General features: G+C 34.0%; 1 protein-coding gene across 1 annotated transcript; it reads right to left on the bottom strand.

Moving 5' to 3' along the window:
* Window positions 1-15,999: 15,999 nt before the first annotated feature.
* Window positions 16,000-18,072, bottom strand: LOC112750579 (uncharacterized). Its single transcript, XM_025799367.3, has one exon. The coding sequence runs from the start codon at window positions 17,282-17,284 to the stop codon at window positions 16,292-16,294; it is 993 nt and encodes a 330-aa protein (XP_025655152.1). The 5' UTR covers window positions 17,285-18,072; the 3' UTR covers window positions 16,000-16,291.
* Window positions 18,073-19,364: the final 1,292 nt, after the last annotated feature.

Raw genomic sequence — 19,364 nt, 5'->3', positions numbered from 1 at the left:
CAAGAGTCACCGGAAACAGAGGAGGAAGGGGTTTAAGAACAAGGTGAAAAAGATGGGAATGAAATAGAATGGGAGAAAGAGGATAAAGGGAATTTAGAAGAGAGAGGGAATTTGGTGATTCCAAGGGAGGGGAGTTTGTGGTTGTAGAGTGGGTTGCAAGTATGTGGTGGTTCATTGGGTAAAAGAGAAGCCCTGATAGAAATGGAGAGTGCTTCTGAATTATTTAGTTGGGTGGTGCATTGGTAGTATTTGGGCCTAAATCATGTGGATGTGGCATAAGGGTAGGATCATTTTGTGTGGGTTGCTGATTGATTTTGGCTAAGAAAAATATAAGTTCATGGAAGATCATGTTTTTAGAAATTGTAATTTTTGTGTGTTAAAAAAGATAAATAATAAATCCTTTAAAATAATTTTGATAGAAAAAAAAATATGTTTGTGCTCTTGAATCAAATTTAGAATGATTGCTTATAATAGTTGAAACAAAACATAAACAACTGAAAATTTTGGGATCATTGTAATTGAATTGTTTATCAAATAAAGTTTCAAAAAGAGTTTTAAAATTAAGAATAACGGATGGAAATCTATTTACTAAATAAACTGCATGGTAAATAGCATAAGACTAAAAAGTAATAGGTAAGTTTGATTGAAATATGAGGGCATGGAAAACATTTAAAATGTGTTGGTGCTTACGTTTGACTTGCCCATTTCGTACAGGGGGTTTCGATGTAGCTTCATTGATGAATAATGCCTTTTAATGAATAAAAATTTGATAAAAAAAATTTTGGACCAGTATCGGATCAAATAAATTTGATCTTAGAGTTAAATTGTATTTCAACCAAAACAATGAAATTTTTAATGTGTTAAGATACCTCACTTTTTTATTTTAACAAAATAACCCAAGTAAAATAGCTAAAATCGTTAACAATGGTAAAAAAATATTTGTGATTATGAATTGAGATTTGATGAAAAAGTACCATATATCCATATACATTAAGTCGTTAGGCCGTTGCTTAGAAAAATGTCATACATCACAAGTTTCATCCTTAGAAATTTAACTATAGGCCTTGGTTCTTTTCAGAAAATTCATCAAGGCTATATGATAGACTTGTGTCAAACCAAGAATTGGTTCTGCCGATGCCCTTACAGCCATTTCTCCTTAAATTAGGTTCTGCAAAGAGGATGATGGAACGATGCTTGTGGCACCGTTGGAAAGTAGAGCAGGGTTGGCAATGGAGAAAGTGACGCTGTTGATGGAGGAAGCAGCACGGTCACCAATGCAAAGTCGTCCGGCGTAGCACAGGTGTCCAGGCGGATATATGTGCTTTGCATAACACACATCCACCGTGTGCCCTGTTATGCCGCAATGAGTGCACTGCTTGGAAGAACTTTCACCGCGTCCTCTGCCAAAGCTGTGTCCGTGGCCACATCCTGGTCGTTGACCTTCAATGGCGGTAGCGACGATTCTTTGCTCATTCAAAATGCCAAAAACTGCTTGTAGTTGTCTTTCTTGCTGAATTACCATGGAAAAAACTCAATTGGCTAAAGGTAAAGGATCAAGAAGAAGTAGTTGAGACCTTACCACCAAAAAACATTCATGGAGACTAATGAGCGCTAAAGACCAGTTTAAAAATTTACAAGTTTAAAAGATTAATTACATTGTAGATATAGTCCTAAACTGAAATTTAACATTATAAAAGTTTAGATTAGAATATCACAATTCAAATCAATAATCGAGAGTTTAATCTCGGGTCATTCTCCTTAAGAATCACAATCGAGTGTATTATCATTGGCTATGAAAAAATCAAAGATTTGACATAAATTGATGAAAATTTAAATAACAAGAAATTAAAAAAGCAAGCAAGGATTAAATAGCAAAGCGATAAGACTAAGAACAATTAAAGTAACTAAGTAAGAAATGAAAGTAAATTCAAATGTTAAAAGATCTTGGTAAGGACTGAGGGTTAAGGATCATTATCCTTGTCATTAACCACAATATGATAATTACAAAAAAAAAAAACAAATACAATTCATCAACCTTTACAAATTGAGAAAAGTCAATTAGGCTTAATTAATCTTATGTCATAAGTCTTGACTAACTTACTAATTGAATTAGCGAAAGATTAGCGTTAGTGGAAACAAGATTAATTAATATCTCTAAATTATCAATCAACTTGGACATTAGTAACTCAAGTTCACCAAAGTTCCCAAACCAAGCTAAGAGTGAAGATTTACTTTATAACTAGTTCAAGCATTTTGTCAAATATTTAGAGTGCATAAACATAAAATTTCATAAATTACAAGAATGAGTAAAATCTACAACTACACAATTCAAGAAAGCAATAATATCTCCAATAAGCAATAATAAAACATAAAATATCAAATTCATTGAAGAAAAGTAAAAATTTAACAATGGTTCATAAACTAAAATAACAAACTAGAAAAAATAACAAGAAATTTTAAGAGATCAACTAGAGTAGCAAAACAAGTAGAAATTATAAACTAAGAACTACAATTAAACAAACTAAAATCTAAAAATAAGAGATAAATTCATAAGAAATCCTTGAATTCTAGAGAGAAATTAGAGCTTCTCTGTCTAGAATTTAGGGTTCTAAAACCCTAAAAAAAAGAAATATGAGTGTATCTGAATGTGTGTATGTTTCCTTTCCAAGCTTGCTTCTAATATGTCCTAAAAATGGTATGAAATGGGTCAAAATGGCCCCCCAAATCAGGAGTCACGTGCTGTTTTAAGTGAGTCACGTGCTAGGTATGGTGCGTACGCACGCATGATGCGTACACATTTCTACCTACAGCTTTCTCGATTCTTCATTTCTTCATGAAATATCCACTTTTGCATGCTTTTCTTCCGTCTTTCCAAATCATTCTTACCTTCTAAACCTTAAACAATTTAAACAAAATATCAAGACATCGAATAAAATAAAAATAAAATTAATTTAATTATTTTAAAGGCCTAAAAAGTATGTTTCAATTAATTAAGCACAATTAGAAAAAAATTCATAAAACTATATATTTTTATTTTAAGGAATAAGTACAAGTTAAGTTGGTAATTTCACTCTTTTCAATCCAAAAATATTATAAATTATAGGTTTATCAACTCTCACACACTTAGACAAAAGCAAGTTCTCATGCTATACATTAATGAAGATAAAGTTAGGGGATGTCAACCCTCATTAATTACTCTACCTAATTCTACCTATTTCTATCTACTTAATTAAAATAAATCAATTTCTAAGAAACATATGAACATATAGGGCCAAAAGCAATATAGCAATCAATTCAATCCTATTAATCTATTTCAATTCTAAAAAAAAATTACAAACTTGCAAGATTGAGCAATCAAATCCTCACTGACGTGTTTACTTTCTTATCGCTCTAGTATATATGGTTCAATTTCTCAATTCTCTTCTAACATAGCTTTTTAAGACTTGTTCTCCTTCTAACAATCAACAAATATTCAATGCAAGTATACAAATATCATGAGAACTTTAGAGGATTGTAATGGAGATAGGACAAGGTGAGGATATATTTAGTTAAGTGGATTAAAAATTTAAACATTTGATTAGTTTAAACTTGCATCTAATCTATAACTATATGTTCAACTTTAATACAAAATCCTATTACTATTGTATTTTGTCCTTTATTTTTCACACACACACCCATGCATTCTTAATTAATTCACATCACATATTCACTTATTACTCCTAGGAATGCCATATAGAACAATATTTATTGCTTTCATTTTTTTTCTTTTTTCTCCTTCTATACACATTTTTTTTTTTTTGAATATATGCATATGCTTTCACAATATAACGAAGGTATGTGTTTTGCCCAATTTCCATAATTTTCAATCAATATACCCTTTTTTCCACCAAAATTTTCCTTTTTTTCTCATTTAGATTATTCAACATCCACTAGTTTAATCTAATCAAAAATCAAATTAAGAGCATTCATGATTTTTTGCTTAGGAGAGTGTTGTGCTAAAAATTAAGAACAAAGAAAAATTTATTAAGCTCAAAATTAGTTAACAATGATAGATGGATAAAATAAGATTATTTAGGTATGTGAGATTATATGAAACAATAGTCTCAATCATATAAATACATGCATACACAAGATATTGGACATCAAAAATAAAATAAGTCAAAGATTACAATTGTAGAGAAAATAATACATACAAAAATGAAATAATAGTTAAAAGCATACAACCACACATTAAAGGCTCAAGGCTTACTAAGTTGTGTGTTCAAACTTTAATCTATGTTCCATAATCGTTGTTCAAGCAATTTAATGAAAAAAAAAATTCTAATTTAAGTTAATAGGATGTCCTAAAATTATTTTTCTGGAAAATCTATTATTCTAACTAAGTACCCTAAGATTTATTTTTTTTTTTCTAGTTGGATGAAAATAAAATTCTAAATTTTTTCTCTATTCCCTACTATTCTCAATTTAACAAATTCATAAAGAAAAAAAAACCTAATTTCTATCCTCTATATTCATCCAATCACAATTAAAAATAAAAAGATGTATATACAAATTATATTAAATAAAAAGATGGTACTAAAACTAGAATACAAGTTATATACAAACTAAAATAATATGCAAATAAACTATATAAGAACTCAAAATAAAAAGATATATATACAAATCATATAAAATAAAAAGATGGTACTAAAACTAGAATACAAGTTATATACAAACTAAAATAATATGCAAATAAACTAAATAAAAACTCAAAGTAGCAAAATAACTAAAAAGAAATCTAATAATAATAATAATAATAATAATAATAATAATAATAATAATAATAATAATAATAATAATAAAAAGTAAAATATGCAAGTGTTTGGAATGAAAGTTTTTAACCAAAAGGTGAAGCTATGAAATTTTTTCCACACTTAAATGTCGCATGGTCCTCTGTGCGCTAACTAATTATGCTTTCCATTATGGGTATCCTCTGCATCCATGTCCATTGCTTGACTCTCGTCCTCTGAGTCATTCTCATCAGTCTCTGGCAAGTCAAACTCCTCAAGGGTTGGATCCCACTCCTTGCTCTATTTATTGATATTCTCGTAGCATTGCTTGCTTTGTGTAACACCTTAATATTCAAATCCTTATGCTCAAGTCATAAGTCAATGATAATAAGGTGGTACAACTCTTAAGATGGATTACAATACATATTTATAGATATAATTGAAAGGAAGTATTAAACGAGAAGGCTGAAAAGGAGTAAAACAAAATCACGAACGGATAATACTCAGATATCGATAAAACAGAAGATAAAGCGTGATCGAAAGTGATATAAGGATAAAGCAGTAAAGAAGGATAAGATAATGACAGAATATAGTTATATAATATAAGTAAATAGCCACTAGTCGCGACCCGCAAAGTTTAGGCCGGCTAGGGTATAAAATAAAAGCAGTTTGACAACAATATCTCCTATCTCTCCTAAAAGATACATAAAGGCCTCTATAGGTAAGTTTTCAAAAGAGTTAAATACATAATATAAGTTTTTCAAAACAAAAGCAGAGAGAATCTAAACAAAATAAAGCAAAAATCTAATGATCTTTGCCATCTCTTAGATGAAGCACATCTCACTACTGAGCACCTAGACCTACATCTGAAAAACAAGTGATATATATAGAATGAGAACCTCCAACCCATGTGTTCTCAGTACGGTAAAAGTGCCAAATAAATACTGCATACGACAACATGAACTCACTAAACAATCTTAATTCTCCACACATCACTATGTCCAGCTTAAATTATTTCTAATCCATAATCTTGGCAACTAACATAGATTCTAAGTCTAAGTCCACATTCTCCATCTTTCCTCAACACTTCATTCAACAGAATCATAATCATAACCAGCATCAACCCTCAGCGTCAACCAACATCAGCATGGGGGGATCTCTCAGTTGTAGAAGAACAAACAAAACTGACAAGTAATGGTAGATACAAATAATGCAAGTAGCATATAGTCATGTAACATAGCATATACAATTAGACAAACCAAAACAAGTAAGCAAACCCAAACAAGTCAAACATATACAAATGATGAATGCCTGCCCTATGTCCAATGATATCATTTGTCGGTTACATAGCCAACCCGACATGTCCTGGTAGCTAACCATTGAACAATCCCTGCGAGCGTGCATCCCAAGCTCAAAATTATAATCATTTAATATATATATATATATATATATATATATATATATATATATATCCATGAGTGAGAGCTCATCCAGAAAGGTATAAGTGTCCGGCCACACTTGCGACACAGGGTCAACAGAATCTCGGATCTCAACCTGGAGCAAGTAGAACCGACCCACTACATCTACCCAAGGAAATCCGAAACTCAGATAATTTTACAAATCTCAAATCATTCTCGACTGGGAGCAAGTGGGGGCAAGTATATCAATGCCACTACATCTTGTAACACCCTAAAATACACATCCTTATGCTCGAGTCATATGTCAACGATATTACGGTGGTACTACTCAAGATGGAACAATAGTAAGTATATATGTGTGTGTGTGTGTGTGTGTGTGTGTGTGTGTGTGTGTGTGTGTGTGTGTGTGTGTATGTTTTTTTTTAAATGAAATAATTAGTAAACGAGAAGTCTGAAAAGGAATAAAGTAAAATCACGAACGAAAAACACTCTCGTATATAGATAACAGACGAAAGGTAAAGCGCATTTCATAAAGCGATAAGAATAAGATAAGGACAAGATATATATATATATATATATATATATATATATATATATATATATATATATATATATATATATATATATATATATATATAACATAAGTAAATAGCTACTAGTCACGACCTGCAAAGTTTAGGCCGGCTAGGGTACAGAATTTAAAACTAGTTTGACAACAATATTTCCTATCTCTCTTAAAGATACATCATCGTCTCTATAGGCAAGTTACAAAATAAACATTTGTGTACATCATATTGAAGGTTTTTCAAAGTAAACAGGAGAGATTCTAAAAGTACAAAACAGATTCAAATAAACTTCTCCACCTTCTAGACGAATCCAGCTCACTACTGAGCACCAGGACCTGCATCTGAAAAACAGATAATATATATACGGAATAAGAACCCCTGACCCCTGAGTTCCCAATACGGTAAAAGTGCCAAATAAGTACAATGTACTATAACATAAATTCACTAAGCATTTTAATCTTCTTACCTCGTCATATTCATCCTAAGTTCTCACCAACCCATAACTTAGTAACTATCATAGGGGATTCTAATTCTAATCCAATATCCTTCATACTTTCACTACCTTCCAACCAAATAATCTAAAAACCGAACCATCCCTCAAGTAATTCAACTTTTATACAAACACAAATAATATAGACAAGTAATGCACAAGTAAGGCAAGTAAGATAATTAGCTAATAATCATGAAACATGTACAATTAGGTAAACCAAAGCAATTAAACAAACCCAAACAATTCAAACATATGCATATAATGTATGTCTTTCCTACTGGCCGTGAGCTCATGTGTCGGTTATATCGCCAGAACCCGACACATCCGGCAGCTAACTCAGATATCATCTCTCTGACATGCCTCCACACTCTTGGGATATAGTGCCCGTCACACTCTCGGGATATAGTTGCTACCACACTCATGCGATATAGTATCTGTCGCATTACCCGGAATAAAGTGTTCCCACACTCTTGGGATATAGCGCCCGTCATGCTCTCGGGATATAGTGCCCGTCACGCTCTCGGGATATAGTGCCTGTCACACTCATGGGATATAGTGTCCGCCACGCTCTCGTGATATAGTACCTGCCACACTCATGGGATATAATGTCCGACACGCCTTGCAATAGAGAGAAACTCAAGATACTCATCAATATCAGCCATCCCTCAATCATGTCTCATAATCACATTTATTCATTCATATCTATCTTAATATTCCACACTTCCTCAATTAATCAATCATAGCCACAATCACTATCTACTAGGGATATAGTGCCCAGCACACTCTTGGGATATAGTGCCCGTCACACTCTCCAATCACACTCACTATTTATCATACCGCCCTTATACCCTCTCTCGTACACTCACATTTCATCAATTCATATCTCAATTCAATCTCAAGTTCATCATTTATCATCATCATCATCCTTTACATCTCATTCAACATTTTCATCACCTCATTACTTAGTTACTCACTTTATCCACACTTTTTAATTCAAATCCCCCACTTCAAAATCTCTCTTCACCTCTAAGTCACCATCCCTTCCTAGTTCAACCCCCTTTCATTACCATTACAATTCAATTCTATGCTCTTAGAGAGTAGAAATAGAGGTTTAGAAGTTTCAAATTATGTTTAAAATTACAAAATTCAACTTGTTGAAAAATAGGACCCTGCGTATGCAAACCATGTCCTGCGTACGCGGAAGTGTAATTTTTCCCATCTCGCGTACACGACCTTTGCTCGCATACGCGAGTCTTGTAACACCCTAACTACCAAAACTCACACTTCCGGCTGCGCAACTCTGATAGTTTAGACATTACGACGACTCTTATACTATTAAATACTAAAATATGGGCCTGTTTAAAACTTTAAACCGCAGAACCGATCCAAAAGATACTTTTGCTATACAACGTACATCCATACATACAATACAACTTACAAAAACTCATAAAGAGTACATCCATATATATATATAAATAATATTACGGCATTAACCAATACAAATCCTATCCCTCTTACAGCATATATCAAGATAAAGGCGAGGGTTCAATACACCATAACTAAAACAATACAGAGCATCTCAACAACAACTAAATAAACTTCTCGTGACTTCTGCGCCTATATCCTAATAGGGGAAAAATGTGGTGGGGGGGGGTGAGAACATCATCCTCGAAAGGGTTCTCAGTAGAGGGTTTTTGGGAATTACTATAATAGGATACGTGAAGATAAACCGTACCAGTGATTAATAACCGTCTTATGCCTCTTTTCAAAAACAACGGTTTACAATAAAAGTAAAGTCGAAAACCTTTTCTGAAAGAGGAACCGTTCAATTCTCAAAAACATTAAAAGCCTTTCAAAAAGGTTTATCTATGCTGATCCAAAATAGCCTTTCATACTTTTCCAAACCAGAACACAAAACCAAAACCAACCATCGGTCTATCTCATTTCAACCACGGCCCTCGGCCCAAACAATCCAACCAACAATCTAATCACCACAGTCCAACAGAATCTCAGTAGCAAACACAAATAGGAAAATGCAAGCACAAGCAAACAGTTATTGCAAGTAGAACAATTAGCAGTTAATCACAAGTAGTCACAAAGGCAAACCAAGTACAATATGCACACCCAAACAATGTCACATAGATGCATATGATGCATGCCTGTCCTAGTGGCTGATGATATCATCTGTCGGTTATATAGCCAACCCGACAAGTCCTAATAGCTAACCATTGGACTGTCCCTCTGTCGTGCATCTCCAACTCGAGTTATTCTCGATCATTATCATGATCATAATCATAATCCATATCCAACACCCTTACTGGTGTATATTCACGGGGGCGATCTCATCCGGGGCTTTCACAGTGCCCCACCACCCTTACGACATAGGGTCAATAGAGTATCAAGTCTCAACCTGGAGCACGTGGTGGCTAGCCACTGCTACTACCTAGGAAAACTCGTATCTCAGATAGTGAAAGTACAACATTCACATTTCATTCAATAGCATATATGCATTTCATACTTAGTCATAATTCAATAATGGCACCGCCGTAACATGGCAATAACTCAGCCATCCGGCTCATGGTTAAATCCATAACCAGCCAATGTTCATAATCATACACAGCCATTCCGACCCATAACAGAACAGCACTTCCACCATTCAACATCATCAAATTCATAAAATCGACATTTAAGCCATAAAGCACTTTTTCTCAATTTATTTCACTTTAAAATCAATTTTCAACTCTTTTTAGCCTTGGCTTTAAAGATCTCATTTCTCAAATCATCTCAGGCTCATAAGCCACTTTTACTCAAGGTAGATTCTCCTTTTAAAACAAAGCCACCATCGGCATTCTCTTTCCAAAACTTCCAAAAACATGGCAAGGTAAGGATTTATTTTGAAATATTCAAAATCATCCATCCAACAACGGGATTTTATATCAAAGTTCATCGGCAGAGTCCCAAGTCTTTAGGGGAGATTAACATAACTCATTTCCTCAAATTCACTTAAAATCATTAAAACCATGGCTTCCTGATTTGAGCAACAAAATAGGATCTAAGCCAAACTGAGTCATGTAATCAATTACTCTTTTCAAAGAAGTTTTCTTTACTTAGACAAAAACTAACTTCAACCCCATGAGAAATTCTAAAGCGTTTCAAACTGTTCAGAAATTATTTTAATCTTACGAAAATGCAGAACTCAAGGAGTATTTAAAACTTTTTCCAAAATATTTTAGAATGAAACTTGTCAGTAGACATTCAGGTTCTTTCAAAGTCACTGAAACTTCTCTAATTAAAACCCTCGAGCCAAATTCAAAGGCATAAACCCTTTTCACATTTAAAACAGTCTTAAAGCATAAGTTTCATCTAAATAACTTGTTCACAAGGAAAATATAATACTTTTCTTAAGAAACAAGACTAAATCACAATTTCCTTTTTAATAATTCATTTCAAAAGCATAAGTCATCCCTTTCTTAATAATTCAGATAAAATAGTAGAAGCCATTAACTCATAAGTTTCCGAATAACATTTCAGTAAAGTCCCGGATTCTACCGGAATTTCGGCAACACCTCCCCTAAAACTTGGACTTTGCCACCCAGTTCGGGTCCCAACAAAACAGTCCACAATCTTTTTCAACAGCCCAAAATTCAAAATCAGTTCAACGCAAGCCAAATCCAACAGTCATCTCAATTTGATATTTCAAGAAAATCGTTTCAAAATTAAATCATTATCAGCCGAATAAACTCATTTCTAAAGCTTTAAAGAAACGGTTCAGCAACCATCATTTATCAAACCAGATCATTTAAAGCAAACCAGGCTGAATTCAAGAGTGTATTCTATTTTTCACATTCTCAAGAAAATTAACTCAAATCAATTCTCAACGGATTAAACTCGATTTCAAAGCTTTAAAAGAATCAACTTCAAAAGCATTTCGTTTCACAAAGCCACACAACAATCGAGACAAAATCAAACCATACATAAGGCCGATACAATCACCAAATACATATTCTCTCACCTCAGTATCCATATGTAATAATTTCAATATATATAAAAATATAGTTTTCGGAAAGCGCCCCTACCTCAAAACGCAAATCCATAACCCAAACATCTCACAAAGTCCTTTCCGCCTCAACCTGAACTGACGGCAACCAAAATCTCAGCTCCCAGCCACTTTCGCAATAACCATAACAACTCTAATCGTAACATATAATAACCGAAACTCAATTTTGTAGCAATTAACGCCATAAACCTCAACGTGAGATTACAGAACAGTAACGAAAGGGCTTTCAAATCGAAAAGCTTACCGAACCGAAGAAGGAACGGCTGAACCGAAACAGCGGCGGTCTCCGAGCCAGTTCGGCGGCAGCTCAGCAGCCACCTCAAGCGGTAGCGGCAACAAATTCCAATGACGACAACTGGAACCAACACGCAGTGACTATAATATTCTTGGAATTCAAAAAGGACAGAAACCACAATTAAAACCCTTACCAGAAGAGTTCTCCGGCGACGGAAGCGAGGTTCTCCGGTGACAGAAACGGGCAAAAGCTTCGGCGGTGCTAACCGAAGCTTGCCGGCGGCAGAAACGGCGGCGATAGCTCCGTGCAGTGGGTTGCGCTCCTGCACGCGCCACTGGCCCGCATCTCCCACCCTCAACATCGCGCAACTTCTCTCTCTCCTCTGGGCTCTCTCTTCTGCGACGGGAAGGGCAGCGGCATCCCGGCTCCTCATGCGCGGTGGTCTGGCGCAGTGACGGCGCGATAGAGTCTCCCTCTTTGTCTGCCTTTCGCACGACTCCTCCTTCTGCCCTGAACGGCGCCGGTGGCGTCCTTCTTCCTCGGTGCTTGTTGGCAGTCACAGAAATGGCGACCACAAACCCTAGCGGCGGCGGGTCAGTCGCGATGGAGGCACGGCGACGACGACTGGGAACGCCCGATCTCCCCGTCCTTCCTCTTCCTCCCTCGCGGCAGCTCTCTGTCTCTCGCCTCAGGCCTGACTTGCGGCAGCGGCTCGTGGTGGATCGACGGTGACAAGCTCAAGGTATGGCCTCCCTCCAAACCCAGCGATGACGCAGCGGCGGCGGTATTGGGCTCCTCGCCGGCACCGCTCCTCCTCTCTTCCCTTCCCCCAATTTCTGCCTTCCCTTTCTTTTTTTTCCTTCATTGGTTTCTCAAGGAACAGCGCGTGTTTGTGTTACTGATGGGGGTTGGGGTGGTGGCTGTTGGGTTTGGGGAATTAGGGTTTCACTATTTTGAAAATTAGGGTTAGGGTTAAGCTAGGGGTAGTTTTGTAGTTTCAATTAAAAATAGGAACAATATGGTAATTGAAACCCAAATTAAATCCAACTCTAAATATATATAGAAAATACTATTTGTTCATCAATTTTATAAATTACTTTCATAACTATCAACTTTATAATTTAAATATAGAAAATAATCCAATAATTATAAAATTGGATAATAATCATAACTTATCTCAAATTCAATAAATCAAAACTTGCCTTAATTATCTTTAATAAAATAATTTCTGAAATTAAAGCTATAAATAACTATATGATTTGAGACTTGATCATAATAAGACTTTTCAAAAGTTCTAGGTCTTACAAGTCTCCTTGGTCCGAAAGGATTTCTCGCGTCACGTGAATGCGCCCACATACACAAGCACGTCTGGCCGAACCAAACGGCCGCGTTGGGTGTGACCTCACGTACTCAAACCCTTTAGAATTCCCAAAAAGTTGCTAAGTATTGCAGAAATTTCTTTTTCTCAGCCAACTTCTGATGCGCATAACTCTTTTGTTAGAAATCATTTTTAATCCGTTCTTCAAACGGCGTAAACTTCACGGACTCAATTTTCAAATGAAATAAGTTTGGAAAGGATTAGAGGTCCGGAAGCCGAGTTATGGCTTGCCGAAGTTCAATCAAAAATCAAGTTTTCATTCAAAATCATAAACCTCCATTTCTACAACTTCCTAACTTATTTCCCAAAATTCCATGCTTCACAACATTACCAATCAAATCAATTCCTGTCCCAAAATATACCTAAACAATTTTCATTTATTTCATAACCCATCGTCATCCAAACTCATCAAATTCAACCCCAACGGTTCATACTCAAAACAACATCATATTCAATACATTGTCTCATCAACCTTCCACTATACTCGTATCATTAACCAACACAACAATAATTCACATTCAACCAACACAACATAACTCATAAGCAATCTTATAATCAATCCTCAATATTCACATACATATATCAATATATTCAAATATACCATTCAAGCTTAGTTCTAGGAGCATCTAACCTAGGAATTCACATCACACCGCACGGTACCTAAATGAAACTTAAACCGTACCTTTAGCCGATTTTTCTTAAAATCCAAAGACACTTCAAGGTCAACGTTTCTCAAGAGTCCACAGCCTCAAAACCTCCCCGAACCGAATCTCAGCCATCAAGGTCCAATATTCAAGCTCCTAACATCATCAATGTACTCCAAATCAACAATATTCAATCTAATCCCATAACATATCACTATAATCAATATTCAAGCTTGCTAATTTACAAATCAACAAGAGCTTGAGGTTCTTACCTTATTTATGCATCAATTGAGCAAGACTCACTTATTTTCTCTAGTTAATTTGACCCTAGAACATCAAAACAACTAAAAATCTCAACACCCAAACATTAAATTTTCAAATTTGTGAAGGAGATACTGAGAGTGGGATTGAGATTTTCTTACCAAATTAATTAATGGATTTTGTAGAGAATTTTGAGACGAACGCGTGGCCGCTGACGACTCGTCAATCGGAGCTCCGGATCAAAAGATATGAAAGATTGAAGTTGGACAAGGGATTAAGCTCTCACTCTCCTTTCCCGTTTGCTTCAACGTGATTCCCCTTTTGTTTGGGGAGGAAGAGCCGAAGCTCTTCACTTAAATGGGTGTTCGGTTGGACCTTGGGTCCAATATAGGCCCGATTTATTCGATTTAGTCCGTTCGACCCAATCTTGGATCAAATTCTTTAAAATTAATGTCAAAATTTTTATTTTAATTAGTTCTATCTCATTAAACTATACAATTCTATTTTTTAATTTTTTTTAAACAATAATTTATTTATTTATTAATTATTTATTAATTTTGTGAATTTTACACATCTACCTATACAGATGTATTAAAATCAGAATCAAACTCAAATAAACAATCTCATAATCATCATCATTCTCATTATCAATCTCATAATCATCAACATTCTCACTTAACATCTTGTTCATTTCTCTCAATCTCAATTACCCTATGATGATTTTTTTTTTTTTTGGTACTTAACTACTGTTGCGTGTTTTGCAATGTACTTGTACAATGAATTACAAGAAATAGTAGCATAGAAGAATTATAATGGTCTAGTTTGCTACTGCACAATTGTTTGTTGGATCTTTGACTTTTAATGAATTTATACGTATTGAAAATTTTATAGAACGTAAGATTGTTTTCTTTTGTTCTACTGATTTTTTTAATGCAGAATTGCATAATTATATTCTTAGTGTAAAATTATATAATTTTATTTTCAAAGTGCAGAATTACATAATTCTATTGTTTAAGAAAAAAATTTAACAATGTTAGAGCATAATTGCCAAATTTTAATGCAGAATTTTAATTTCTAAGTGCAAAATCAAACAATTTTAGAGCATAATTATAAAATTTTAATGCAAATTTATAGAAATACAGAATTATAGTGTAGAATTATAGAATTTTAGGATTTAACTTTTTCGTTTAAGTGTAGAACAACACAATATAATCAAATATGTTGTAATAATATAGCTAAAATAAAACCTATTGCATAACATAAGTGCATAATTGAGAAGATCTGAATTCATAAAACCAAAAGAATGAAGAGTACAATTAACAAGGTATGATTCTATCTGTACATTTTTCTTATTACAACTAAGGATTTATTAGTTAGAGTTGTGTTATTTATAATTTATTTTTCTATTCTCTATTAATTGTTCTTCACTCTCCAAGTCCTAGGTTATTGTTAGTGACCTTAGCTATTTCCCTCCCATCCTCCAAAAAAATACAATAAAATTAGGCGTACAAGTTCTTTTAAATTAAGTATTTAATTAAGTCACAACGTGCTTCTTTTTCAAATATATGTACATATGCATTGTCGCTATTACTTCTTTTTGTTCCTCTTCTTCTTCCGTCATTATCATTCGTCGACGTCAACGTGGTCGTCGTCTTTTTCTATTTGAATTTTAATGCACATAACATAAATTTTTAAAGGGCCACATGCCTAGAATATTAACATAAAACTAACAAAATACGTATATACATGTCTAAAATATTGATATCCAACCAACAAAATACATACAACACAAAAATTTCAATACACATTACACAAATTTACAAAAAAATAAATAAATAAATAAATAAATAATTTAAGAGTATATTTATCTTTTTTAAAAAAATTTGATCCTTCTCTCTAAATATTTCAAAAATTAATCCTTTTTAATAATTTTAATAGAAGTTCTTTTAATAATTTTATTATACTAATTTTTCCTTGATTCAAAGTTTAGGTTAAGAATGAAAAGATAAAAAAATGTATACAAAGAAAAAGAGTATATACATAAATATACATATGGTATGACTTCGTTAAATTTAATTACTAAAAATTTTAAAAGTAATTAATCCCTCATTCAGACATTTTAATGATTTTATCAACATTTTTAGTAGAGATACTTGATCCAATGAAACATAACATTAAAGCTTACACGGGAACTAACTAACTTTATTGAATTAAGACCGCCTGTTTTAAACCAAGCGCATCACGCAAGAGATTTCCCCAAAAACCACACGCGTAAAATATGGTTGTGTAAATTAAACGACCTAGTCAATTGACAATTATACACATACTACTCAATTTACAATTAATCAAATAATACAAATACATTTAGAAAAATTTCAAGAAAATATCCAATAGTGCCATTATTTTCTTTTTTCTTTTCTTTTTTTTCCCCCTTCCCATTAAACAATATGCACCAACCAGAAATCGCATTTATTTAACTTGTCCTCAACATTGAATGGTCATCACTACCCAAATACGGCTCGTCCGAGACAATAACAGCATCAGCATCCCACCAAGTATCCGCATCAGATTCCGTTACGTTGCCTAACGGCGTCAACACTTTCCTCATGTCACCAACCGTAACGCCGTAACGGCCTTCATCAGTGACGTAAACCTTCTGAACGCCGCCAGATTCAACCCGCACATTCTTTCCCACGCTCCGGCCCCACTCCGCCACCACCGTCGGCTTCCGTTTCCTGAGGCGCGTGTCCCAAATCTTAACCGCCAAATTACCACGCGCGCCCTCTCCGGCGGAGAGAACCACAGAGCGCGACGCTGCAGCCGTGGAACCCGACGGCTCATCGTGGATGTCGTAACCCGAAACGACGCCGTCCAGCCTCTCTTCGTAATCATCGAAATCGAGACCCAATCCAAACCCTATGCTGTCCCACAATTTCACGACGCTCTTGCTGTTGGCGATTTCCGAAAGGGAAAAAATATCACCAATGCTACGACGTCGTTTAAGCCAAGTGTTGTCGTTTTGATTCTGAACATCGTCCTCATCGACGACGTCGTTTCCATTTGCGCCTCTCACTCGAAAATACTCGTTCACTCGTTGAAAACTGGAAAACACGGAGAGTTCATTTTCGTGTCCGTCTTCAAACTCCGACGACGATGACAAGTCCGAAATGGCATCGTCGTTGTCGGAGCTTGTGTAATCATCGTCGGAGCTAAACGAGATTGAGGGAAGTGAAGGGGCTTTGTTGCGGAACCTGATGATGAAGATGGTGACTCTGTTGAATATGCCGCCAACGGTGGCGACTAGAGCGAGAATCAAAGCGCCCCATTTGCAGAAACTGTAAGCTATGGAAACAGATTGGATTCCGGCGATGGAGGTTGAAGTGATCTGAGAAGGGAACGATGGGTTCTGGAGTGTACTGAGACCTGCTTGGAGATCGTTGAGCCTGTCTATCAATGGAACTTGCATTTTTTATATTTTTTTATTTTTCTGTATGTTTGGGGTTTTTGAGAAAAATAAATGATGGTTTTCAATTTGAGAAGGTGCACCTAAAACAGTGACTACTGGAAAGAGAGAAATTTGTAAGGAAGGGGCGAGGGATATATAGAGGAAGAAACAACAAGGACAGATGTGGAACGATAATGTTAAAAATTAAATTTATCGATTATTAATTAATTATGAGAAAGAAAAAGCCTCGAAACTAACGAAAAATAATATACAAAATTACAAACTATTAATTGAAATATTAATTAATTTTAAACAACAATAGCCAATAGGTAATAGTTAACATAAAAATAAAAAAAATTATTTAGAGGTCAATATTATATATCTTATTTGAATAATATTAATTAAATTTTTATTTAGAAACTATAAAATATTTTTTTATAAGAATAAAAATATTTTAAAGCTTTAATAATATTAAATCTATAAATAGTTATATCATAAAATAATTAAATATTATATTTTGATATTTTAATCACTTATTAATAAAATTATTTTTTTATTTTAAAAATTAATAAAATTTATTATTTTTTATCAATTATTAATTAATAATATTTAAAAATATAAATCAAAATTATATTATTAAATTATTAAAATAAAAAATTAGATTAATAATTAATAATATTAATAAAAAATAATAAATTTTACTAATTTTTTCGCATTTTTTTATTTCTTATTAATAAAAATTAAGATTGGAATAAGAAAAATGGTTGGAGCGAGGGAAATAGGGAATGGTGATTCCACGTGGGACAAAAAGCAAAAAAAGATTGGGATGGCTGAGTCATGAGATGCTCTGTAAATGGTAGGACCAGTTTACTGGGAACAGGTCATTTCTCGAACCTGGAATTTGTGGTTGTTGAGGACTTAAGGTCACTGAATACTTCTCCTGTAGGATTTTGACACGTGGTGATAGGCCTTTGCCCTGTCTGTGTTTACAAATGCAATTATTAGCTGCCGCTTAATTGAAATAATTTTAATATTTTATTCTTTTTAAAATATAATTTTTAAAATTTAATTTAATATACCTAAAATTTGTACATATATATCTAATTATATATCGTTATATTAATAAAAATATTTTTTTATACTATTATTATTTGAATAATTATCCAAATAAATAAATACAATTGAAAAATTAAATAAAATAATTTACTAAGAATAAGTTACTTCTAACAATAATTTACTTTCATTTGTATATTTTTAATTTTTAAAGTGTCATGTTGCTAGGATTTTTTAAAAAGTGCCCTACTAGAATTTTTGAGGTTAATCCTTATTAAATTTTTTTTGAGTAAGTTTCATACGAATTGATAATGGCAACATCTGCTGTATTTCAAGAGTTAGGAGGAGTATTGAAGGTACTGGAGGAAGATCAAATTATTGAATTTGGGGAGGAGGATATAAAGAAAGGTTTGGAGAAGTGTACAAGAACTCTAGTTGGGAGATTAATGGCTGATCATAAGTTCAGTGCTGGTACGTTAGAGGTTGCTCTACTTGCGATCTGGAGACAGCCGGTGGGCTTCAAAGTTTTGGATCATGGTGGCAATGTGTTTCAATTTTTCTTTGAAAAGGAGATTGAGATGATTAGGATTGAGAATGGAGCTCCTTAGCTATTTAAAATTATATTCTCAACTTAAAGAGATGGAAAGGAGAAGATTCAATTGTGGAAACTGAATTCTTACAAGTGCCTATATGGATTCAGTTGTGGGATTTATTGAAACATTGTAAAACGAAAGAATTAGGTAGGAAGTTGGGGAGAGTGATGGGGAGAAGTGATGGATGTTGACTTATTTATTTTAAGAGGAAAAGAGGAGCAAATAATTAAAGTTCAGATTGGATTGGATGTCACAAAACTATTGCGAAGATCGATGAAGATTGCAGGGGGAGATAAGAAGGTGATCAAACTGCAAGTCAAAATATGAAAGAATAGGAAAATTTTGTTACTATTGTGGATTCTTGGGACACGAGGCTCACGGATGCAGCAAATTCCTTGAGGATTTACCGGCAGGGAAGGTTGAGGAAGAAAAATGGGAACATTGGGTCAGAGTTG

Source organism: Arachis hypogaea, chromosome 15 (genome assembly GCF_003086295.3).
Source record: "Arachis hypogaea cultivar Tifrunner chromosome 15, arahy.Tifrunner.gnm2.J5K5, whole genome shotgun sequence".
Classification (NCBI taxonomy): Eukaryota; Viridiplantae; Streptophyta; class Magnoliopsida; order Fabales; family Fabaceae; genus Arachis; species Arachis hypogaea.
Note: the sequence above shows the minus strand (reverse complement) of the source record. Positions and strands in the feature narration are given on the sequence as shown.